General features: G+C 36.4%; 2 protein-coding genes and 1 long non-coding RNA gene across 3 annotated transcripts; 2 read left to right on the forward strand and 1 right to left on the reverse strand.

Annotated features, from left to right (window-relative positions):
* Window positions 1-19,220: 19,220 nt before the first annotated feature.
* On the forward strand, window positions 19,221-22,213 carry LOC113328277 (wall-associated receptor kinase 2-like). The gene is made up of 4 exons (XM_026575393.1): window positions 19,221-20,131; window positions 20,485-20,664; window positions 20,745-21,602; window positions 21,711-22,213. Exons 1-4 carry the CDS (start codon window positions 19,234-19,236, stop codon window positions 21,749-21,751), a joined length of 1,977 nt encoding a protein of 658 aa, XP_026431178.1. The 5' UTR covers window positions 19,221-19,233; the 3' UTR covers window positions 21,752-22,213.
* LOC113328278 lies at window positions 21,976-23,892 on the forward strand. Its single transcript, XM_026575394.1, has 6 exons — window positions 21,976-22,065; window positions 22,196-22,269; window positions 22,688-22,928; window positions 23,032-23,145; window positions 23,293-23,362; window positions 23,461-23,892. Exons 1-5 carry the CDS (start codon window positions 22,050-22,052, stop codon window positions 23,346-23,348), a joined length of 501 nt encoding a protein of 166 aa, XP_026431179.1. The 5' UTR covers window positions 21,976-22,049; the 3' UTR covers window positions 23,349-23,362; window positions 23,461-23,892.
* Window positions 23,893-25,602: 1,710 nt separating this feature from the next.
* LOC113328394 lies at window positions 25,603-27,195 on the reverse strand. The gene is made up of 2 exons (XR_003349383.1): window positions 26,989-27,195; window positions 25,603-26,192 (listed from the first exon to the last, which is right to left on the reverse strand). It is a non-coding gene; the product is annotated as an uncharacterized LOC113328394 (long non-coding RNA).
* Between the last annotated feature and the right edge of the window lie 168 nt (window positions 27,196-27,363).

Raw genomic sequence — 27,363 nt, forward strand, 5'->3', positions numbered from 1 at the left:
GGGTTGCACTTTCATTAGCATTCCTTTTTATGTCTTTGCAGGGATAAAACAAATTTATGTCAATGGTTGCTTTTAAGTAACTGATTACATTCAATATACCATTCCAATGATGTTACGTTGGCGCGGAGCTATATCTAGATAACAAGTTCCCTGAGGATGTAAAATTTAATCGAGTACATTATTATACTAAGTAGAACAATGCGTCTATTGTACTTAGATATGGGAATTTCATCTCCCAACACATCTTCGTCATATTCCTTTGGATGAAATGGTTACTTACTTACATTTGAACCTCGACTAATCATGGGAGTGCTATCAGAATGCATGTCTTTGTTAAATTGCCTGAAAACTTTAGACATATGCAAACTGGTGGAATAATATACCACAATCTCAATATTCGATCGAGCTTTCCCTTGATTTTTCATCTCAAATTCGGATTTTAAATAGCTTTTAAGGTCTCTTATCACATCAAGAGTACACATCATGTCTGTACCATCAACATAAATAGCTGCAATTCCAAATCAGGAAATTTCTTATGAATACGGAAGGAAAAATAACTTACTTGTCTATCCCCTCCAATTCAAATAATCACTTAGACGGGTATACCACATCCGTCTGGTTACTTGAATCTATAAGTGACCGTTCTATCTAACTGTAAACGCACTCCGTGCTTTAGAGTCATTTGATTTGGGAAACAAAAGTCTATCAAGTACTTTTGTAAATATCTTCTATCTCTTTCAGAGATACGTAACAACCACATACATATGCTGCATTTCAAGTCCTTTTGAAATTACCAAGCTAACTAGGTAGCGGAACTCTATAACGTTCATTACAAGAGAACAATTCCAGGGCTTTGTGAGAAACCTCGCGCCACAAGGCGAGTCTTTGTACTTTAAGACTACTTTCTTCTCATTATGCTTTATGACAAATTAATTATGGATGTCCAATAGGCTTTACACTTGGTTGGTTAGTACTACCACACCAAATACCCGTATATTTGCCAAAGAACTAAGTTATACCTGGATTGTGTAGGCCAAATATGCAGTTTATTTGAAATTAATCAAAATAAAGCATGGTTCGATCTTATTGTGCTCTACTTCTGAAGCAACTATTTATAGATTATATCATCATTGTGCACGCATGATCCTTCCATCGACTCATGTGCATTCTCATAATATGTTAGGATTTCATTGTTCTCTAGAATCATTTAAAACTTCGGAGCGTCCTCCAGTATTAATTCATGGACATAGTCAAAGACAATCAAATGAGATGATTTCATTGATGATACAAATTAGGTGGTGCCTTACTCATATACTTCCATTCTAGGTGAGCATTGATCGAACCTGATGGTCTCTCCATTTTCCTTTATGGAGCCACAGCCTCAACTACACTTCCACCAAGTGTAGTTGCAACACCTTAGTCTATGGTGTACCCCATACCGTGGATTTCTAACCTTGCAGGAATATTTGCAGCTGGTATGTGTGATCTTGTCACTTTAGCGACATCAGTGTACATTTTAAAAATTGATTATTCTTTGTCACTTCATATTTACATTTATGGATTACAAGAAACAATATGAGACACAGTGGGAACACACCACGAAAATTCATGTTGTTACCTTAGAAAATACTTCTTATCTCCCCCTAACGACGGGAAGACTGTCTCATTAAAGTGATAACCTGCAAATCTAGCAGTAAGAGATCTCCTGCCAAAGGTTTTTAAAATGCGGAAAATTGTTGAGAGTAAATATCCAACAAAATTACTTAATCATTTTCGTGACCTTAAATTCAGTTACCAACTGGTACGTAGAACAGGTTGACTAATATTGGGTTCTAAAACGAATTAAGTAAATATGCGCGTAATATTGCATATCCCCAAAGCAATAAAAGGTAGGTTGGTACACATAACCTATTCCTTAGACACCATCTGTAACCTTTGATAGTAGCCTTTGCGAGACCATTGGGTATAAGATGTTCTATATTGATCTTATTAAACATGCAATATTCATCAAGTTCTTTTGATGTAAATTCTCTAGCATTAACAAGGGTGGTGATCCTTTGCACTTTGCTTTGTGTAATATGTTTTAGGAATTCTAAAAAAATTAAACGCATCGTTTGTTCGGAACAACAACTGATTCAATGCGTCGAATCATCCACCAGAGCCATAAATCACTTTGAATGGTCCGCATTCTGCGTGTATATATATTCACTAACAACACTTTATTTCTTTAGAGAATGAGTTATTTAACATTTGCATCTAAGTAAAACAGGATGGTCTCAATCATGTTTCACTAAAGAGAGACTTTGTAAGATGAGTGACGTGCTTTCTTACTCTAAAGCATAATGGGGAGAGGCAGTGCAAATCTAGTAACTTTAGAAATCACTGATTATGATAGATGTCGTAACTTCGCATTCTATTAGTTCATTTTCTTATACACTCAAATGAAGTGATGCTCGTGTTAGTACTTTCAAAACGGAACATCGTGTCACAACCAATGTGCCTTATGGTTATGTAAAAGTATTTATGAATCAATCCCAATCATTTCATTATTGGGGTTAATAAGGATTCAGTAATTCAAGTTCCAGTGATTTACAATTCACTAGATTGACACATTAATTTTCTAAGAATATGCTTCATTTCACATTCATTAGAAACAATTTATAGATGCAATCAAATCCATTCTCACTGTAAGGGAAGACATATGATCTAGTTCAATTAAATAGTCAATTGGCCAGGCAATGTTCTTGTTGCTATTAAAGTTGATGTGAAAATTGGTTGCTACTATGATACACACTACATTGTATATATCAACACCTATGTCCAGGTGCATTTCCAACTATTTCATTTATGATGGGAGCTAGAATTATATCTTACCTTCATCCCATATTCAGCTGATACCGGTACTTTGGTGTCATTACTACTGGGAAAAAATACATTTCCGTCTCATGATATATATGTCCCTTTTCACATGCTTTACATGAGTCATTACGTCTAACCCTTATCACTTCGGGGTTCTTTCCATTTTCAATTTTGCTACATTTAGCTTAATTTGAGAAATTTATTTATCTCAATAGGCCAAGAGAATCTCACTACACATGTCAACCACTTACTTTGGGTTGAATATATTATTAAAATTAGTTAATTCTCTTGTTGTCATACTTCAACATATACTGGTTTGTCAGTATTATGGATGAGGTGGAGAAATGAAAATTTTCTGACTCATATCATCTTTTGTGAGTTCTTCCACAAAAATTGGAATACATGTGATTTTATTTGAACGTATGTTTTGAAACAACTGACATATTAATAGTCGAGCAAGTGGATACATTTCAAGGAACATTCAAATTTTGGGAGAAAAATATCAAGTACACAATAATGATCCAAGTACTTCTAAACCCCAAATAAATACATTGGAGTTGGTACAACCAATTGAACAAAAGACACCATCCAACTATAACCAATATCATATTCAAGAGACTAAAATAGCATTAAGACCAATATTCTTAATGATCGAGATTAGCAATCATAATTTAAATTGACCACTTATATACCGTGGAATTATCTTAAGACAAAAATAAACAAAACTAGGCATATTCTTTAAAAAAAAAAAATAAGCCTAGCAAGTAATCAATGTAAAGATCCCACATTATGGTTACATACCTCGTACTTAATTTTAAGGAAGCGTTCAATTCTTCTCAGTGATTCCATTTAACCCTTAGCCTGCTGTTAAGCTATACAACGGCTTATTGAACCGTGTATGTTGTTCCTTTGTTCCAACGACTTACTCCAGCCCCTGTGTACTTAAGATAAAGGTCAATAACCATTCAAAAAGGCTAAAAATAAGTTGTCATGTCATAACTAAGAACATCAAAAGTATTTTGTATAGTTGCTTGTGAACTAAACACATATTTCTATTATAATAAGATGGATATGCCATTAGACATGATGGATTGCATTCAACTAATTTAAAAACCGTGCAACATGAAAAATTTTAGATATAGGGAGATAAGAATGTTCCCTGCTTAGTTTGTTGTTCTCCAAGTGATTCGAGTATCGTGGTGAGTTTGGAGAGCATGGATGCACCATCGTTGATGATCCAAAAGGAATGGTTTTGGCAGCATATGATCATTGGCTTTGAGATGACCATCTAAGATAGACTCCATAGAAGAGTGCCTTTCCAGAGCATATTTGTATACACTTGTTGTGCATGAAGTGTATCAAATTTCCTTTAATTCAAACAACAATCATTTAAGTATTTATGAATCAGCCATTTAACTATTATTAACCAAAGAACTGATTAGTGTAGCATGTATGCAATAATCCAAAAGAAATCAGTAAAGAAAGATGGGATAGTATGTTATCCTGGTCCGATGTGAATCACGAGTCAGGTCTGATGTCACTGTCACGATTCGAGTTGAGTTCGAGCCCGAGTTTTCCCTGGTTGGATCGGGACAAGCAGGAATGGAACTGGACCAGACAGGCTTGGACTGCAGCCGGGACTGGACAGGCAGGAATGCGACTGGACGGGACAGGTTTTGCTTTTCGTTTTCTTTTTCCTCCAGAAGATTACAGCCGACGGAGAACATGAACAGACGGGTGTTCTTTCTTCTTGATTGGCTAATCCCAACAGCTGACCTACAGCTGCCATTCCCAATCTTAATATAATCAATCAAAATATCTCCTCCTCGAGAATTAATCCACCATAATCAAATGCAAAAAATTGATCAAATGGAAAAAATTGAAGTATCAGATCTAATTAGTAGTGAACAGTACCAAAAAAAAATTAAACCAAAATAATTCCTTATTACACACGATTAATCAAAATAATCCCTAATTCCTAATTAAATCAATTTTCGCCACAGATTTAATATACCCAATATATATGCCAAAATCAAAAACAAGTGAAAAGAAAAAAAAAAAAAAAAAAAAAAAAAAAAATCCAACTTAGCTTATTTGATTCCAGCGTTGATGGAAATCATCCATGCAGAAAAAGAGAAAAAAAATCAATCGTTCCCATATAGCTCTGGGGTACGCTTCGTGGCATGATAACGTTTTGCAGTGGATGTGAAAGATAAAGAGGCACAAGAGAAGGAGATTTTATCCATTACAGATAATATGTGTTACATGGATACAGTCCTTTATATACAATAGGAATAAAGCCATAGATACTATATTGGACCGCACATCCATAGGCGAAAGCCCTACAACACATTTTTTGAAAACCGGTATATATATGATGTAAATAATAACAAGTAAGTAATCAGTGACGGATGTGGAGGGTGGCTTACCTAGGATGTAACCCACCCCAAATCCAACAAAACCTTACTTACGCCATGGGAATTATTTACAGAAAATGAAAAGTCCAGGTAGAAATTTGGACAACCCACTACTATCTGGAGAAAGCGAAGTAAAATTGTTGTATCTCGAATAAAATCCAACGGCATACAATACATGTATAGGTTTGTTATGTTTTTAACCAAGATCCAACGGTATTATAGATTACAGTTAGTCACATGAGAGGAGAGTAAAGCACGCATCTCAAACTATATACTTGTCCCATATTGATTCAACCACGTATTTGTACTTATGATATAATACGAATATGTCCTAAAAATGAAAATCTAGCATTTATTCATTGTTTCTATGTAATTGAAAATGTTAAAATTCATTGATTCAACCGTGTATATCTAGATTAGCCTTACATTATAAATTGTTTCTATGTAATTGAAAATCTAAAAATGCATATTTTATCATTAAATAATTATTTTAATATTTTCGCAAACCAAAAAATAACTTAATAAACCGGAAAAAATTGGGGCCTTCGGCCGCAAATTAAATCAAGATTATTATTGTCGATATACAAATTTGAATTTCTGTTTCCGTCTCTGCTGCTCGTGTATATAATGTAACGTCATTCTAGATATATCGTTGTTTACAAGGTAAACAAATTTGATTCTAAGCTTTGGACTTGAAGGGAAGAACATAGTATTATGCACCGTGTTCAAGTTAGGTATTCCCCAGCGGTTGAGACGAAAGAAATCGAGTAACTGTTGAAACAATTGTTGAAGTATGCCTGCAAAATAATCAACAAAAAACAAACAAAACATTGTTATGGCTGAGTCGAGGACTAAGTCGCTTTCTTTAAAACGTTTCGCGGCTCTGCCAAGATTGTGCAAGCAGTTCTTCAATGGCGCGTCGTCTCCAGGATAAAACAGCCGAGATCAATATCTCTTTCACAATCACTCTTGCACGGTGAGAGGATGTGAAACTTCTACTCTTTATTCTTGCTCAGAAACTCATTTAGAAAAATAAGAGATGTTCACACACTTATTTTGCTTTCACTAAAAATCTTTTCTTTTTTAAACTCACGTCATATAAGAAAAACTTTCAAAGACTCTCCAAGTTCTTTTTAACACCAACAACATAAAAGAAAAACTCTTTCATAAGAAAATTTTCTACAACTCCTCTAACCCATTTTTCATAAAAAAATTCTGATTTTATTTTTAATATCCAAGGAAATAAATATGAGTAAATGAAGGACATTATTAAGATGTTAATTATCTTCATTAACCCACTCAATAAAAAACAGTTTTTGGCATTAAAACAAAATAAATTCATTTCTTAAGAAAAAGAATAACGGTCACATTAAAACCCTTCAATTGTGAAGATAAAATTGGAAATTTATTAATATTTTTAAAACATATATCTCAACAGTAACCATGAAAAAAAAATTAGCACACCCGAATAGAAATTCCTCGTTCCGTGGCTGTCAGTAATATTTTTGTTTATAACCCATTGATTCAATTCATTTAATCAAAGTTGTTTTGGACACCAATAGAAGTTATTAATGAAGCCAACACAGAAAAGAAGACATACGCGGCAAATGACTTCTGCAAGATGGGATGTGTGTCCTCTGTCTGCAGTAGCATTATCCCTCTTCAGAAATCTGCAGGTAAAACAATGAATATCAAATGCGGAGTATATTTTATTTGTTTGTTACTTGTATATGCATACTAGTTTTGCCTAACAGTAAAAATAGCCAGAATTTTTCATTATTCTATTTAATGCTAGTTGGACAAGAAGCGGCTGAGGGCCGTTGTTAGTTTAGTCGGTGGAAAAGAGTTTGGATTTGCTTCAACTCTACGTTGACTAAATTTGTGCCTAAAGTTTAGTTACTTCTAAATTAAGTTAGGAAACCTTGTTCCTAAAGTAATGATTTTTTAAGGGCTAAGTTTGTGTCTCTATATTTAGGACTAGACTCGTAGGTTTGTGAATAATTCAACCTAGAAAAATGGTAAATCCTTGTGCTTGAAATTTTGGTCTCTTTGTGAGGGAGGATCGTGTGCTACCGTGAAGGTCAATATCCGTGTAAGAAAAAAACTTGCAGAGAGAGGATTTTGGTGTTCTAGTGATTAGGGTTTGGGGCTTTGCCCTAAACCTACTTTCTAGTGTTTCCATGTTTCTTTTCTGTTACTAGCGACTATGGAGACGGTGTAGAAGAGAAGATATGAGCTGGTTTGGAGAACGGTTTAGAGAGTTGGTTTATATGGTTTCTTCGATGGTGTTATCGGGTATGTCTTGTTAACTCTTTGGTCTTGTCTTCGATTGCGGAAAGAACATGTAATGGTCTTTGATTTAATAGAAGTTTTTCTAGTGGTGTTGGCCGTGGATGTAGCCTGTAAAGGTGAACCACGTATATCTTGTGTTGTGGTTGTGTGCTTGTATATCTTTTGTCTCTTTCTTATTATTTCTCCCATATTTGATTCAAATCACCAATTTTCTTTTGTGATCCTGATTTCCGTTGTATTCGGGGTGCCAATTTTCCCAACAGCTGTAACAAAGCCTGCTTGCTGCTGCTTAGTAAGCAAAGACATGCTGACATGCTTGTGTGGAGAGATATCACGTCCAAATGATATTTGTCGTCCTAGCCACGTCCTTTCCACCTGTGTTTGCTTATGTCGTTTATTTCTTCTGTTGAAGGGTCTGGATTGTAATCATAAAACCAAAGTGATATTTTCTCTTATAGACATGGAATTTTGCTAGTCTCATATGTATTCCTGTGATCTTTGTTCTTGTCCAATGAAGTCCTCTCCTTAATTACCCAAAAAAATTATTTTTCATTTCGGCATTACTTTAGCAACTCGCCCGTTTAGAGAAAAGGAGGATAGCCGATTTAGAAAAAACAATGTAAAACATTTTTCTGATAACATGAATAACATTAAAATCACTTTTTCTCGCCACATTGGTTGCCACGTTAAAATCAGCTGTCAAGTAGCTATTAAGCTGCCGGTCACATTTTCGCGTCCCATGACACTACACAGACTTCAAAAAAAAATAATCACCATAAACAAGTCAAGACTTCAAGTTGATTATGTTTTCTTAGATGATAAAGCAGAAGCATCACAGAACAAGGCCAAGAGAAGCAACCGCAATTTGCTAGCAACCACGAAGATAATTAATCTGGATCAGTGAGATTAGGAAAGGATGTCCCTAAAAAACAGACATATAGCCATTTTATGGTGTTAGGTATACAAATTTATGGGTGTCGTTCATACCGACGTGTTTACTGTGAAAAGGCTTAAAAATGATGCAAAAAAATATTTTATGGAAAATGGGTCATTTGTCCAAATATGTTTAAATCAAATGGACGAGTAAAAAATAGTTTGGGTGAAATGGCCAAAAAAAATAGTAAGTTTCATCCTAACTTAAATTTAAAAAATAACAAGGATGAAACTAGATACATCCTGTGTAAATTAAAAATAAGAAAAAATATTTGAAAATGGGCACGATGAAACTGGTTACATCCTGCCTATTTTTACATTTTTGTCCATTTAAACAGTATCAAAATCTAACTGTCTATTTCACCCAGGAATTGTTGATTTTGGTCTTTTTAACCAATTTTATGAATATTTTACTATTCTTTATCAGAAATTCCAAAAGCTGACATTTTGACTGTTTTCAATGCGTTTATACCTTTTTTTTTTTACTTTCTACGGCAGTAGACGTTCACAATGTTTTTGGTCAGCGAGTCCTCTTAAAGTCGACAAAGGCTAGTTGACCAGTCAAGGATTGGTAGACCTGTCAGAGCAAGTTTTATGGTGGAATCCATCCTATTCCAAGTGTGAAAAAATTGTGCAATGTCAAGTCTAGTGGCTTCCAAATTGGTGTTTTTCATGAAAAATCCAAACAGGATTCCAAAATTTCGTGAAAGGATGCGCGGAAGATAAATGAAAACGCTAATCTGATTCGCATCTAGCGCTATTCAAAATAGCATAATATTTGCCACAAAAAAAAGCAAAGAACGCTAAAAGGAGCGCGTCAAGCGCTAATCAAATTGGCGTTTCTAGAAGTTATATACCTCTAGATTAAATCAACGGCTGTGAGTCAATTGTATGGACGGCTTTTAATCAATCTAACAGACGCAGTAGCTTAGGTGTACCACTTTTCTTCCTTTCTAGTTTGCATAGGAATCATTCTTAACAGACCACGTTCAAAAACAATGCAAAAACCGTCATTTCATATGGGACGGATCTCATCCTATTTGAAGTTGAGCAAGGGGCCACTGTAGGGCCCACCATAGGAAGACTGTGAGGGGTGTAGTTTTTGTGTGGTTTTCCACTGAGACTCAGTTTGTTAAGAATTTTTGTTTGGCGTAGTAAACACGTGGAAGAATAAGATATTTAGTAATAGTTGACTCAGTCAAATGCTAAAAAATGTTGGCATTTTTTTTTTGAATTTCACCGTTAGACATGCACTTCCATGATCTATTCCAACTAATGAGGTGGCATATAATTTGGAAGATGGAATTCTTTCACCATAAGACTTATTCTCAATGGTACTTATCGAAAAGAATATAAACTTTATTTTATCCGTTAGAGCATCTCCAACAGTGGATGCTAAAAATCCTACGTGGAATTTTTTATTTAGATCATTATTTATGGGGTTTTTATATGTTGGAAAAATAACAATATTTCTCATGTACCATTGGAGATGGTACACGAGCAATATTGTTATTTTTCTCTTCATTTCATAATTGCAAAAAATTTCTGCTTTTCTCATGACTGACAAAACAAGTTGTATTTTTGTTCTTCCATAATATTTTTATGTCTTCATATATTACCAAGTTAACTACTAAATATATTGTTCAGAAAAAGAAAAAATGTTTAGATTTGCACTAGTTAACATATATCGAATATTTTCTTATAGGATAACCCATTTTTCGTGTTCGTTTTATTAAGATAAAGAATATAGGATAAGGTATCTGTATCAGAAACTTCAGATGATATTTGTTGTGCCAACTATTTAAACGTGTTGTGTCGAGCTGTGCTTTACTAGTCAAAAGCTAGGCACAACACAGCCCACGGGCACAACACACGAATAAACGTGTTGTGCTATGCCATGCTGGCACACGTGCTATAAACAATTTGAAATCACTTAATGTATACTCTAAGTTGGACATTATCACGATATTTTAAATAGACAACATATCATTTGAAATTATTTCATGTAAAATTAACAAGTTTATTCAATAAAAACAAATAGCTCATCAAATATATAATTGGATCATTGTCATGTAAATTAATGTTCTAGTCAAATATAGGTAACGACATTATAACAACGATATTGAAATATATTTTCCAAATATTAAGGTATTTTATGTGTTGTTGTAAAAACAAGTCAGCATAAAATGTCAAAAATTAGTTAGAATAGTGACTCTTTTGTGAAATATACACAAAATGTGATGTATTATGCCTTGTTATATGATTACATGTGCATGTTATGACGTGCTTTCTTAACTTGTTAGGCTGGGCTGGGCCACGTGCTTATCGTGCCGCGTGCTGTGCTGTGCTACTGTGCCGATTAGGGTAACTCAATACAACCCACGAAACTAACGTGCTAGGCCGTGCTGAGCTAAATCACATGTTGGACTGGGCTGGGCTCAGATTTTAGCGTGCAGTGTTGGGTTGTGCTCGTGCTAGCACAGCCCAATTTACACCTCTAACTGCCGCACTCGAATAATGTAGTTGACCAGTTAAATGAGTGTAATTGACCAGTCAATAATCAGAACGCATTATTAGTGCAATTCAAAAGGTATTCTTGCTGCAGTCATATATGACATCATCTCAGCGATATCAGTGGTATCTTCTGGTCTTATTTTGGTTACATGTTCCTGGTTAGAAATTGTCAAATTGACGAAGAGGGCACAAAATTTTACCTTATTTTAAGCCCCACTGCCACAAAAATCTCGTTTATTCATACTTTAGGTTGAATTAGTTTAAACGGAAATGACGTTCAGATATCCTTCACATCCGGCCAGTTGCATATGTGGCCATCCATCTACACTAAAATACAAAAAGTTCAAACCGTACTGATTTTGGGGAATTTGGTAACAATAAAAACATTAAACATCTGCACTAAAATTCAAAAAGCTCAAAGCCTCGAACCGTAATGATTTGTGGACCTTGGTAACAATAAAAACACCTTTCTCTGAAGGATATATTATGCAGATTCTCTTTGACTCTCGTTCATTTTATAATCCAAAATAATTTACATCCCGCATGTTTAATTTCACAGGTTGTACAACAAGAAACAACAGGATGAGATCTACACTAAACCCACCCCTGCAAATCTTCCGGATCACAAGGGACCACCCCCATTTCTTTCTTGCGGTACAACCGGTGGGATTGTGCTTGTGGGATATGTGTCACTTCCGTTTTATAATCGAAAGTCATCCCAGCTCTCTTTCCTTCATTTTTTTTTCTTCCAAGTAAAGTAGATGATGCCTATATGTCTTCTTACTAGTGTTTATAAGATCTTAGCCAAAGTTCTATCTACAAGGTTGAAGTTAGTCATGACAAACTTATATCTCCGGTTCAGTGTGTTTATATTGAAGGGAGACAAATTATTGACGGCACACTCATTGCAAATGAGTTGGTGGGCTCAAGGTTAAAATCTAACAAGACGGGAGTTATATGCAAGATAGACTTAGAGAAGGAATTTGATAGGGTGAATTGGAGTCATCAGGAGTTTATGATGCAAAAGATGGGCTTCAGTAGTAAGTGGCGTATTTGGATGAAATTTTGTTACTCTACAACCACTTTCTCTGTTCTTATAAATGGATCTTCTTTTGCTTTTTCGGCAGTACAAGGGCTGTCCATTATCACCTTTGCTTTTCAATATCGCAATGGAAGGATTCTCAAAATATATTGACAGGACTGCAAATGAAAATCTTTTTAGTGGTTTCTCTATGGTGGACAATGGCACTATAGTGAATCACTTGTATTATGCTGACGACACAATTTTCTTTGTTGAGAGTAAAAAAGAATAGCCCATTAATCTATTTTCTATTTTACATTATTTTGAGTACATTGCAGGTCTTAAGGTTAACACCGCAAAAATAAGACTTATTGCAATAGGTGATGTGCCTCATATAAAGGTTTGGGAAGAAGAGTTGGTTGTGTAACAGATTCTCTGCCATTCATGTATCTAGGTATGCCTCTTGGTGCTAAGCCTACCTCAAAATCTATTTGGGTGCCAATTGAAAGATTTGATGCACGTCTCTCCATTTGGAATCAAATTTCTCTTTCTGTGGAAAACTTGCATTGCTTAATGTATTACTTCTCTCTTTTTAAAGCTCCAATATCTATTATTAAGATAGTTGAAAAGAAAATGAGGAATTTCTTATCGGAATATAGTGGAGGCCGTGGTTGTTCTCATTTAATCAAGTGGACTATTATTTGTGCAAGTAAGGAAAATGGAGGTCTTGGGGTTCTCCATCTAAGACTTATGAATCAGGCATTACTCGCAAAATGGTGTTGGAGATTTGGCATTGAAAAAGCTCATCTGTGGTATAAGCTCATGGTGGAAAAATACGGTAGTGATTAATCAAATTGGGTTCCGAGTAAAATTACAACTTCTCATGGTGTCTTGTTGGCGAACCATCGCTGATACGACAACACTCATCTCAAAAAAACTTTACATTAACTCTGCACTCTGGTAATCTCATCTCTTACTGGCATGATGAGTGGGTGGCTAATATTTGTCTTGCAAGTGCTTTCCCTTCCATTTACATGTTAGACAGATTACTATGTGGCAATGTGAGGGATCATATAACGGCAGATGGATCATGGTGTTTCGATTTTAAAAGAAATTTAACGTCAGCTGAAACGAACCAATTTGCCGACTTGATTACGGTGGTTGGTTCTAATCCTCCTATCAGAGATACACTTAAAGATACAAGAAGATGGTCTCTGAATTCCACAGGCCAATTTTCAGTCAAATCATCGTATAGATCTATGTCATCTGGAGAAGGAGTGGATGAGTTCCCGTATAAGTTTGTTTGGAAGACTGAAGTTCCTTCCAAGATAAACTTCTTATTATGGTGTGTTGTGCACGGTAAATTGAATTCTCTTGATATGCTGCAATATAAAGGTATTGACATTGACAATTCTTGTATTTCGTGTGGAGATAGTACGGAATCACAGTATCACATTTTGCTCCACTGCAAGGTTGCATACAATGTGTTGATGTCTATAACTCCTGCAAAGGTGTGGTCTTGGGTTTTCCCGGAGACGTTGCAGTCCTTTGCTCACACCTGGCCAAATAATTCTCTTTCAAACACTGCACAAATTGTATGGGATTTAATTCCGGCAGCTGTTATTTGGGTCCTTTGGAGAGAAAGGAACTGTCGTACTTTTGAAATCAACAACAACTTTAAGACTGATAAGGATTTGGCGAATGATGCTAAAGCTCTAGTATTGTCTAGGTCCGCTGCTTATGGGACGAGAATACACATCAACTTCTCGTATACACTGAACAATTGGGAAACTATCTTTGATTGATTTAGTATTGTACTTGTTTTCTGCTTTTGTTTCTGTTATCTTATCTGTCTACGTTTGGTAGACTGTGTACATTCTATCTCTTTAATAAAATCTCTCTTCTCATCAAAGAGATGACGCCTACAGGGGCAGAATCAGGAACCGAATCTAGGAGCGCATCAAAAAAGAATTTATATGAATATTTGAATATATTTATACTGGTTTGACAATAGATTCTACTTGATGTAAGCTAAACTGGGGTAAACATTAAGCCTAATATACTGAAATCTTTTTGTTTGGGGGTGGGTTAAGCCTATAACCAATTCTTCCAATAGGGTTGGGAGGAATGTGTACCCCCGTTTTAGAGGGGTGCACAAATTTGGATTCCTTCTACGGGATATAATCTTTTGGTAATGTTGTGTCAACCGACAGGGGCGGAGCCAAGAATCATGGGAAGAGGGTGCAAAAAGTTGCTATGGGTGTTGGATTAACTTCAACATAGAAGTCACTAACAAGCTGGTTAGGACAAGATTAGGAAATTGATGTAATCCTAAGGGAATTAGAAGTCATCTAGTTCTAAGAAAAGGAAAGACATGTAATAAGGTAATAGGACTAGAAAAAGGAATTCATAGTTCTATATATATATGATCACCAAAGTTGTGGTTGATCATAAGAGCAAGATTAGAGCTTGTTTTTAGTTTTGAGAGATTTTCTAAACATCAATAAAGAGAGTAGTCTTTATACAAGCTAAGTTTGATCTTGCAGTTGCCATTAATTGGTATCAGAGCTTGTTTCTGAGCCATGGAAAACGAAACCACCATTGTGGGTTCAAAACAGTTCACGCCACCATCAATACAAGTTCCAATCCTCAACGCCACAAACTACACAGTATGGGCCATGAGAATGAAGGTACTGATGAAAATCTACAAGGTGTGGGAAACAATTGATTGGACCCAGACAAAAACAACGTTGCCATTGGATTACTCTTTCAAGCAATACCAGAATGTCTTGTTCTACAAGTTGGTGAAAATGAAACTTCAAAGACAATTTGGGATGCAATAAAGGCACGTAATCTCGGAGCTGATCGAGTTAAAGAAGCCCGTCTGCAAACCTTAATGTCTGAATTTGAAAGAGTGAAGATGAAAGACACTGATACTATTGATAGATTTGCAGGAAAGCTATCAGAGATAGCTTCAAAAGTTGTGTCACTTGGACAATCCATTGATGAAGATAAACTGGTAAAGAAGTTTCTCAATAGTTTACCAAGATCCAAGTATATTCATATCATAGCTTCTCTCGAACAAGTCTTAGATTTAAAGAAGGCTAGCTAGGAAGATATAATTGGAAGATTGAAAGCATATGAAGAGAGAATCCTTGATGAAGAAAACAATGGAGAAACTCAAGGAAAACTCTTGTACACAAACTCCTACCAACAAAACTCTACGACAAGAGGAAGAGGTCGTGGAAGAGGTGGTAGAGTAAACAGAGGCCGAGGAAGGGGAGGAAGGTTTAACTCACAAGATAGAACAACAAGTCAAAATGATCAAAACCAAGGGAAAGAAAAGAAGGATAGATCAAACATTATTTGTTACAGATGTGATAAACCAGGACACTTCTCCTCTGTGTCCCCTGAAAGAATACAAAAGATGGAAGAAACAATTAAGAATGAAACAAGGGAAGCAGATACAGCTCTTTTCATGCACAAAGTTGTATTCTTAAACGAAGGGAAACTAATACCAAAGAACTACGAATCAAAGGATGGTGAAGAAGGAATCTGGTATTTAGATAATGGAGCCAGCAATCACATGACTGGTAAGAGACACTACTTTTCTGAACTCAATGAGAAAATCAAAGGACAAGTGAAGTTTGGGGATGGATCTTCTGTAGAAATTGAAGGGAAAGGATCAATTCTATTTCAGAGCAAGACCGGAGAACAGAAGCTTGTCACAAACATCTACTTCATCCCAAACTTACAAAGCAACATTCTAAGTTTAGGAAAAGCTACAGAAGTTGGATGTGATGTTAGAATGCGACAAGATTATCTAACAGTTCATGACCCAAGTGGAAGACTTTTAGTTAGAGTCTCACGCTCACATAATAGACTCTACAAGATAAGTCTCGTGATTGGAAGGCCATTGTGTCTGAATATGATACTGGAAGATCAGACATGGAATTGGCACGCAAGGTTAGGACACATAAGTTTCAGAACCTTAAAAACTATGTCTCAGAACAAGATGGTTCGAGGGATCCACAACAAAACAGAGTGGTGGAGAGGAGAAACATGAATCTAATGGAGATGACAAGAAGTTATTTAAAGGCTATACAGGTACCTAATTATCTATGGGGAGAAGTTTTACGACACTCCACATACCTAATAAACAGGATACCTACGAAAGCTCTGAAAGACATGACTCCATATGAAAGTTTGCGAAAGAGAAAACCACACATAGATCATTCAAGAGTGTTTGGTTGCAAAGCATACGCAAAAGTTGATTCTGCAAATTTTAAGAAACTGGATGATCGATCTCAGACTCTTGTGCATCTAGGAATTGAGCCTGGATCCAAAGCTTACAGATTATTCAATCCAACAACGAAAAGAGTAATAGTGAGTCGAGATGTGGTATTCGACGAAAAAGCAAACTGGAACTGGAAAGAAACTAATGATGGACCAAGTAGGGATCCAGGAATGTTTCACATGAAATGGAGTCAAGTAATTGATGAAGGCGAAGGACCCAAAATCATCAATACTAATGGAAACAATGATGTTAATCAAGAAGATAATAATGAAAACACTGAGAATAACGAAGAAGTAGAAGACGAAGATGAAGAAGAAGATGAGATCGATGAAATAACTCAACCCATTCCACTGCGAAAATCAACAAGACAGATACAAAATCCACAGTATCTGGAGGATTATGTTCTTCAAGCTGCAGAAGAATGTGAGATTATGCTACTTTCTGTTAATGATGAACCAAGGAATTTTCAGGAAGCAAAGGTCTCGACTAAATGGACACAAGCATGTAGAGAAGAGATTAATTCAATAAACAGAAACAAGACTTGGTTTCTAGTTGATAAGCCTGGTGGGGTAAAAGTGATTGGCCTCAAGTGGATCTTCAAGGTTAGAAGAAATGCTGATGGAACTAGTAACAAATATAAGGAAAGACTTGTAGCTAAGGGATACGTTCAAGAATCAGGCATAAACTTTGATGAAGATTTCGCACCAGTTGCTAGACTAGAGACAATTCGTCTCTTAATAGCAGAAGCTGCGTCAAACTCTTGGGAAATACATCATTTAGACGTAAAGACGACATTCTTGCATAGCGAACTAAGTGAAGATGTGTATGTTGAACAACCAGAAGGTTTCGAAGTAAAGGGACAAGAACATAGAGTTTACAAGTTGACAAAAGCTCTCTATGGTCTAAGACAAGCCCCTCGATCCTGGAATACAAAGTTAGATCAAATCTTAAGAGAAATCAGATTTGTTAAGTGCTCTAAAGAAACATCAGTATACAGAAGAGAAGAAAAGGGAACGCTTCTTGTGATTGTAGTCTATATAAATGATCTATTTTTGACTGGCAACTCCCTTAAGGTGATCAATGAGTTCAAGAGAGAAATGTCATCAAAGTTTGAGATGTCAGACCTCGGAAAACTCACTTATTACCTTGGCATAGAAGTCCATCAAGGAGTAGATGGGATTCAGATTAAACAAGAAGCTTATGCAAGGAGAATTCTGAAAGAAGCAGGACTTGAAACTTGTAATCCAACTAAGATACCAATGGAGTTTGAACTTAAAGTTTCAAAGGCACAAGAAGAAGCAGAGATTGATTCAACGAGTTATAAAAGAAATGTTGGATGCCTAAGATATTTATTACACACAAGACCAGATTTGGCTTTCTCTGTGGGAGTAGCAAGACGTTATATGTAGAGTCCACGCAAGTCTCATGGTGATGTAATAAAGCAGATATTGAGATATCTAAGAGGAACAATCAGCTGTGGATTGGAGTATGGTCGAGGAGGATTAAAAGGAATTGTTGGGTTTAGTGACAACAGTCATAATATTGACCAAGATGATGTAAAAGGTACAACTGGTCATATATTTTATCTAAGAGAAGCACCTATTACATGGTGTTCACAGAAGCAAGACACTGTTACCCTCTCATCCTGTGAAGCTGAGTTTATGGCTGCAACAGAAGCATCTAAACAATCAATATGGCTTCAAGAACTGTTGAGGTGAAATCAAAGGAAGAGAACCTGAAAAATTTCTCATCAAGATTGATAATAAGTCTGCAATTGCACTCACTGAATATCCAGTGTTTCATGGTAAGACGAAACACATTCACAAAAGGTATCATTTCATACGAGAATGTATCGAGAAGGAGATCATCAACGTTGAACACATACCAGGAACTGAGCAGAAATCAGATATACTGACAAAGGCACTAGGTCGGATCAAGTTTGAAGAAATGAGAAAACTGATTGGAGTACACGACATGTCACAAGTGCAGTTGAAGCTTAAGGGGGAGAATGTTGGATTAACTTCAACATAGAAGTCACTAACAAGATGGTTATGACAAGATTAGGAAATTGATGTAATCCTAAGGGAATTAGAAGTCATCTAGTTCTAAGAAAAGGAAAGACATGTAATAAGGTAATAGGATTAGGAAAAGGAATTCATAGTTCTATATATATATGATCACCAAAGTTGTGGTTGATCATAAGAGCAAGATTAGAGCTTGTGTTTAGTTTTGAGAGATTTTCTAAACATCAATAAAGAGAGTAGTCTTTATACAAGCTAAGTTTGATCTTGCAGTTACCATTAATGGGTGCAATCCAAAATTTTAGGGGTGCAAAAATGCAATAACATGCTTAACTAAAAAAAATAATTCTTAAAGGGCTTAAAATGGGATTTGGAGACAGCTGAGAAGGGGTCCAAATACACATCCTTGTTATGGGCTGGCTCCGCCAATCAACTGACAAATGTAATTTTAACAGCAATGAAGTAACTTAAGTTAAAACAGGGTTGGATGGTGATCATAATAAGGTGGGTACGTGTATAAATCTGTTTAGTAGGCTGTTGCATGCATTAACTTCTATTTAAAGACTTTTTGGCAATAATCGAGTCGAGTGGCAGAAAAGAATTCATCTAACAATTGAAGTGGTTGCAGTGTAGATGATAGTGAAAAGTGATAACTATTGAAAGAACTTAATAAGCGTAGTGTAATCCTCCACGTCCCATGCCAAATCAATACAATGAAAAAAGTCCTCTTGGCACATAAATGAACGCAAGTTCCGGATTGGACCACGAGTATGACTGTCTAGCGAGTTGGTTGGTGCGTAAGGCTTAAGAATACAGATAGATACAACTACCAACATTAAGATGCATTTGATATGTAGGAAGAAATTTGTAAAATACCCAATGGGGGATTCACATGTTCTTGTGAAGTTTCAGTGTTTCACTTTCTTATGGCTATGGCTGCAAGTAGGAGCTGCAGAAATACCAACCAATACTTCCCGTCCAATAACCAAACCTGGTTGCCGAGATCGCTGCGGGAATGTCAGCATACCTTACCCATTTGGTATTGGTGAAGGTTGTTCTGCAGGTGGTTACTTCGAGTTAACATGCGAAGATAGTTACTTCGATTCCGCCCTACCCACTTACGAGGACTACAATTTCTCAAAGATATCAATACCGGACGGCCATATAACGGCGCTTCTCTGGGTTTCCATGGATTGTTCCGATGAGAAAATGCCAGGCTGGACAACGTTTAACCATTTTTCACCGTTCACATTGTCTAATACAAAAAACAAGTTCATAGCCATGGGTTGCGACACCTACGCATTTCTACAACTTGGAGATAAACGAGATAATACAGCCCTGGGATGTACGTCAGTCTGTGATACCATGGAAGATATCAGTGATGGTTCATGCACTGGTTTTGGTTGCTGTGAGGCCTCAATTCCACCTGGAATAGGTTCATATAACATCACAGTTCGAAGCGTGGGTGAAACCCGAAGGAATTTGAGTTTCAATCCGTGCAGTTATGCCTTTTTGATTGAAGAAAGTTCGTTTCAGTTTTCTAAATCTTACCTCAAAGATTTCTTGAATAATGGGAACGGAGTGGTTCCGGTGGTCGTCGATTGGACTATTGGTACTGAAACATGTGAAATAGCTAAAACAAATCTGACTAGCTATGCATGTGGACCAAATACTATCTGCACATCCAGTAATGTTTCGTCAGGTTATCGTTGTAACTGTAAAAAGGGATATGAAGGGAATCCTTACCTGAACAGTAGTACCGGTGGTGAATGCCAAGGTAATATTTACATTGTGTTTTTCTTTTTTTTTTTCGGACTTGCGTCTGGATCTGACTCAGGCCGTTTATTTTTTTGTTTTGAGTCAGATCAGACTCCCAACTGAGCCAAATCTAATTTCTGACTCGGACCCGTTTAAGTCGGATAATCAAGTACTCCTGATTCATGAGAACAAATCACCGACTCATTTTCTGAGTCAGATGAGACCAATCTAACTCAAACAACAAATATATTGAGTTAAATCTAGATGAATTGGGTGATTTTTGTCCGATCCAATAATGATTTGAACTTAACTAAGCATTATATTATTAAATTCGATTTTGTTTTCTTTTGGCTGTTTATTTGTGTGGGATAGATGTTGATGAATGCTATGAGAAACGATATGAGAAACGATGTAGAATTGAAACAAATATTTGCATTAATACGGAAGGGGGATACACATGTCCTTGCAAACATGGATTCTATTCTCAACACGAAAAAAATGGCATCTCAGATTGCATTCCCCGTCTGAGTAACTCCAACAGGATTGTTGTTGGTATGTAGTTTAGTTTCAAAATAATCTATGCTAAATCGCCAAAACAAAATTCTCTTTAACTTTTAATTGTTTGCATGCAGGTGTGTGCTTAGGCTTAGCTCTTCTAGTGGTGAGCCTTGTGGCTAGCTTCTGGTTGTACTGGGGATATAGGAAAAGAAAGCACATGCAAGTTAAGGAGGAATTCTTCAAGCAAAATGGTGGGTTGATTTTGAATCGTCTTCTTTATGAACGGGAAGAAGATACTGAGACGTTTCGAAATAGAAGGGGAGGAAGAAAACACCGGTCAGTTGCTACAATATACACCGAGAAGGAGCTGAGGAAGGCGACAGATAACTATCATGAAAGTCACATTCTTGGACGAGGAGGGTTTGGCACGGTGTATAAAGGCATCTTATCTAACGGAACCGTGGTTGCAATTAAGAAGACAAAAGTTGTCGATATGAACCAAAATGAGCAGTTCATAAATGAAATTGCTGTTCTGTCACAAATTAATCACAAAAATGTGGTGCAGCTCTTGGGTTGTTGTCTAGAAACCGAAGTTCCTTTACTAGTTTATGAATTTGTAACTAACGGGACGCTTCACCAGCACTTGCACAAAGGACGTGACAACCAGACTGGTTATGCAACACTCTCATGGGAAAATCGTTTGAGGATAGCATTGGAAGTTGCAGGAGCATTAACTTACTTGCACGCTGAAGCTTCCATACCCATCATCCATAGAGACGTCAAGTCAAGTAATGTACTTCTAGATGATGATTACAAAGCAAAAGTTTCGGATTTCGGTGCTTCTAGGCTAAACCCTACGGATCAAGCTCAGCTAAGCACAGTAGTTCAAGGCACTTTTGGGTACTTGGACCCAGAATATATGCAGTCTAACAAGCTAACAGAGAAAAGCGACGTGTACAGCTTTGGTGTTTTGCTTGTGGAATTGCTAACAGGTAAAACAGTATTTTGTCTAAGCAGGGTTGAAGAGGAAAGAAATCTGGCAAGTTATTTTCTTTCCATGATATGATGAAAACCAACAGGCTGTTTGTAATCCTTGACAGAAATTTGGCAAGGTATGATAATGAACGGATCAGTAGTGTAGATGGACACCGACAGATCCAACAAACGGCTGAACTAGCACAAAAATGTTTAAGCATAAAGGGAGAGAATAGGCCTACAATGAAAGAAGTAGCAATGGCATTACACGGATTGATGATGACGTCTTCTAGTTACTCTGGCGGTGTCCTATCGAATGATATTCAGGATTTATATCCGATTACTAGCAACGGAGGATGGATGCTCTTGTCAGAATCAGCAAAAAATTTATCTTACACAGATAGCTGTACTACAATTGGTGACAGCAGCAAGGAGATTTCGGCTTTAGAAACTGAGGGACGTCAATGGATTATATATACAGTGAGTAGTACTCCTCTACTGGTTCACATTCATTATCAAGGGTTGTATCGGAGTATTTTTTTTGTTTCTAATACAAAGTTCAGTGAACTTATCGGACTTCTATAATGGTACTTAAACCTGCAAAATGCAGGCGTGCTTTGTCATTGCCTATTTTTAGTTGGCCATCAAATATGCGCGAATTTTAGGCTTAAAGCGGAAATCGGGGTATGAAAATGCTTAACGCAACTGGCAACATTTTTTGATTTACCTAGGCTGGCATCTCTTTAAAATTTTGAAAAATTTCATGTCACTTTAAAAATAGGAAATTCTAACGGTCCCGTTAGAGATGCTCTTAATTTAGTATAGCTAGGCTGTTATCTCTGTTACACTTGTCGAAGAATTAATCCTCCTCCTCACAGAAACTTTGCTGCCATCTAAGAAGAGGTAAGAAAAACTCGTCTGTATATGTCTTATCAACTGGCAACACTTGTTAATTTAGTTTAGTTAGTCTGTAATTTAAGACTTTTAAAAGGACTTCTCCTGGCAGAAACTTTGCCATCCAAGAAGAAAATTCTCAGGAAAAAAAGAAACCCAACTTATATCATCATTCATGGCTTTATTACGTGCTCTATTAATGTTCCAGTGCTCTGTCTTATTACTGTGGCTGCAACTGGCTTCTGCAAAAAACTCGCCGGTTCATCACAGTCCCCCACCTGCTGCTCCCGATATGGTTCCAAACTGCACTGCTGACGGCATCGCGTTAACGAATTGTACGAAACTTCCTAATACTGACTGTTATCAATTAAAATTTGGTGAACTACCAATTTTTACATGTTTGTGTAGGAAAGGCTATGCGAGAGATCTTGGTGGTGTAGGCTGCCGAAGTAATATTTACTATACTATCCTCATGAATGTTTTAATTAGATAGAAATTGACAGATTTAACCTCAAGTAACAACTGACATTTTCTTTTTACCTCTTTTCTCAGAGATGTATGACCCAAAATGCGATCCTAGAACGGTTCGGGATGGTTGCTTAGCTCCGCCTCCTAAAACAGATAATGAAAGCTTTCCTCGGAGTAAATTAAACAAGATCGTTGCTGGTAAGTAGTTATCTAAGCAAATTTTTAAGTGCTAACCTATATATATCTACGAGACCGGATCATTATATATTGCGGCTAGCTATGTTGAAGGGCGCCTCACAGTGTGCATCATGTAAATTTGCTTTTGGTGGTTCTTCTACGTTACAGGTGCCTGCCTAAGCTTATCTCTTCTACTGGTGACCAGTTTTATTCTGGGGATATAGAAGAAGGAAAAAAGGTATATACAGAAACTCATCAAGCGAATTAAAGGTTGTTTTGATTTTAAAATTGATTACTTGATGAACGAAAGACTAACAGAACAATTAATCCCTGCAGAAGACAAGAAGAGTGCGATCAATTTCCCAAAGGCGGATCTCTGCATCGGCTACCCTTACATCCTTGGCTGCGTGCAGCCTATAGTCTGTAATGTAATGTGATGTTGATGTTGATGTTAACGTAATGTAATGTTGATGTTAAGCGTACAACTTACTGTTAAGTGCATATTTACTGGAAGTGCGTATTTTTTTATTCTTTGTTTTGGTAAAGGGGGTAAACTTGTTCACAGTTTCCACGCGGATGTAGAAGCTGCTTGTTTGTAGACCCTTTCATTTTTCTAGCAATTCGCGTTAACACCAACATGTGTTACGGTCAAGGGTTCCACACATGAGCGCGGACATGTGTGTACCAATATAAGTGTACTCTATGATGGTCCTTGAGCCGGGTGGTTATATTGTATCATCGTCATAAAGTTTGTAAAGAGCCTTTTAGACTCAGAATCGGCACTGATTAAACCTCTCATTCGAAAAAGTAACGCAGTCGCTTTCAAACGTATTGCTATTTGATAATGAGTTATTCCATAAAAATCTCAAATATATCGGTTGTGACACCCCTGTCTAGTTAGATGGTTGCAACTTGCAAGCATTAACTTCTGCACTTTTCGGCAGTTTGTCTCAACCGACAAATGTAATTTAAATAACAATATAGTAGCTTAACTTCTATTAAAATCAATTGTTAACAAAAGCATTAACTTCTATTAAAAGGCTTTTAAACTTTCAACGAAAATTTTAGGGACAGCAAAAAAAATTCATCTAACAATTGAAGCGCTAGCAGCCTAGCATTGTGAAATGCAGTAAGTATTGAAAGACCTTAATAAGCGCGGACTCCTCCGCATCCAGATTAGTTGTCCAATGCCCATTCAATACGTCGAACAAAGGCAGAAAACAATTCTGTTTCTAAGTGCTGGATTAGACCACGGACATAAGTACTGTTTAGCATGTCGGTAGGGTAATCTAGGACTTACAATGAAGTTTGGGGCACTGATATAACCGGGTACATATAATGCAATATGATGTTTACGATTTATCATAGAGTGGGAGAAAAAACAAAACATGTCATCTATGGCTTTATAACATGTTCTGCTGAAGTTTCAGTGTCTTGTTAGTACTTTGGATCCTATTAGCTTCGGCACAAATATTGATCCCTGCTTCTAGCAAAACCGAGATAGGAACTAGGGAGTCGAGCATATTGCACCTTACATAAGTCCATAGATTTATGCAGGAACTAGTAAACTCATATAAGCAGGTATTTTTAGAAGAAACAAATGCAACAGACCAGTGTTATGTGCAGGTTAGACATTGTTGGCAGATCCAATCAGGGTGAAATGTATATATGCGGATCTAACTGAACCTCAGAGTTTAAAATGATGCACTTTAAGATGTATATGAACCTCAGAGTTCAACAAGAGTGGAAGTAGGCATGAAGTATGCGGAGAAATCATCCATTTAGCGAGAGATTAGCTTTCAAGCAGATATGGAAACATGGCATTATTAGAAGAAAAACAATTAGCTTAGTTGAATTTAGACAGGTGAAACGTAAATCTTGATAGCTTTCACATAGATCCCTACCTACTTGACTCTATAGTTTACTGAATTTACTGATGAATGATTGATGACAGACTTTAGTGTTGTTAACTATTCACACTTTCAATTTTGTGGTAGGAAAGGAAAGTGATTGAACCTTGACATAAAATACGGTCCAAATTTGGATTCCCCTATGATCTATCAATTATATGAAGCAAGTTACTAAATGTGCATAATATTCTCCAACTGGATTTATATCGAGCCCGCATCAAATTGCACATCCTCAAAGCTTAACCAAAATAAACTGATGACCCCAAGTTGAAATTGATGAAACAAAAACTTAAAAACACGGTAAGATTCATATAATACTAATTAAGATAATGCCAAAAGGTTTAGTAAACTATCAAGTTATAACCCATACTAATTAAGATTCATAACCTATAATGTTACTTCAGAAGCACAGAGAAGATTACCAGTTATTAAGTGCATCAGCGATCTGCTAGATGGTTTGTCTGAAAATCACAGCTTTTGTCTCCTCATTGTCGTCAATTTCAGCTAGCTCCATTGGTTTTACATCATTTTCTCCTAATTCTTTCAATGAAACTAAGGTGCTCTTGTCTAAAAGAGAAACATTAACATCACTACTAATGTCTAAAAGAGCACAACAGTTGAAACATCCAAAACATTAACATCACCAGCCATGCCTAACAAACACCACAATCCATAAACAAAGACAAAATAAAATAAATCAAACATCATAAGGAACCTTGGCCTTTCTCTGCCTTTTGGAAGAGAGCTCAGAACTGTTAAATGACTGTTTAAAGTTAACAGTCACACTTGAACCACTACATGAACCTGCCGTGAAATTAGAAGTTAGGGTCTTCTTACTCCTCTTTGGAACTGCAGTTGCAGAAGGCGATGTTTGACGTCTTCTTTGTAGCAACAGTTGAAGTAGATGTTGCATATTTCTTCAGCTTTCTCAACAAATGACACACCATCAACTTGACACTCTGTTCGTGCTCCTTTATTCTTAGTATTAGATCCAACTGCTCCACCTTGACAAGTAGATATGTTGTGATTTTCTCCATCACATCTAGTACAACATCTAGGCTTTTTATGTTTGTCCATCTCTGTCCCAGACCACTTCCTATTCACAGAAGGTCTACCTGGTTCTCTCAAGAGCACTGGATGTCTGATTTTAGTTTTTGCCTGTAGAAGATAAAGAAAGATAGAAGATGCAGAAAAGGCGGAGGATACAATTAGAATTGGTAGAAGATGCAGAAAAGGCGGAGGATACAATTAGAATTGGTATTCTTTAGATATATCTAAAAAGAAACAGTAAAAAGATTCTTAAAACATTCATGATGTAATTACATAATTTTAAGAAATACACAACAATTAAAATAAGACTACGTGAGTGCTCACAGCCACAACTAGGCTAGATTCTTCATGTCGATAGAATATGACTGCTACTTAATTTCTGGTGACAAAAATAATAATCAGTCTTCATTGTAATATCTCTCTCTCACTGGTATAGCTTTGAAAATCTAGACTGGATTTTTATGTAGAATCTTGGACTGTAACCAGTCAACTGAACATATCTATACCACAGACAGGGCATGAACAAGAATTAAAAGAAAGATTTAAGGGAAAAATATTGTAGAATTATTATTTTTAGGCAAAGACCATTCCATCATGAAAATGATATAGAAGTGACACAAAGACCATGGCCAACAAAGACATAACATACAAATTTTCAAATAATCTCATTCAATTTTCAAGTAATCTCAAGTGTTAATACCTAACAGAGGTTGATAAGAGCCGAGCTTTACTTTCTGCACTGTCAAATGTTGTCGTTACCCTAATTTTACCATTTGAAACCCTAATTTTGATTTTACCCAAATATGAAAAGAAACCTTAAGTGAAATCGAAACGTAATAACTAGAAATAAACACAAAATTTCAGTAAAACAAATAGAACTAGAAATGGGTTTCATAAAACTTACGGTTTATCCTTCTCCATTTCTTCGACTCTTCTCTCAATCGCAACCCGTAGTTGTTTTTCTTTTTATTTGTTTGTGAAAAGAGAAAGGAAGGAGATGAAGAGCGAAATAAGAAGCATACTCTTGATTAACTCCTCACCATCTTCTCTTCTCTGAATCGCAACCTATGGTTGTGTTGTTTCTCCATCTTTTCTGGTGTCTGGATGAAGAAGATAGAGATCGATACCAACAAAAGAGAGGTAGAATACTGTGATATACGTGTGGCCAGTTTTGGGTAAAATGTGGACGAGATCTAGCGTCCAAAATCCACGTGTCACAACAGGACCAAATAAAGTGTGGGTAGTAAAACAATAATTATAGTGTTGCCATTTTCTGGTA

Source organism: Papaver somniferum, unplaced genomic scaffold (genome assembly GCF_003573695.1).
Source record: "Papaver somniferum cultivar HN1 unplaced genomic scaffold, ASM357369v1 unplaced-scaffold_107, whole genome shotgun sequence".
Lineage (NCBI taxonomy): Eukaryota > Viridiplantae > Streptophyta > Magnoliopsida > Ranunculales > Papaveraceae > Papaver > Papaver somniferum.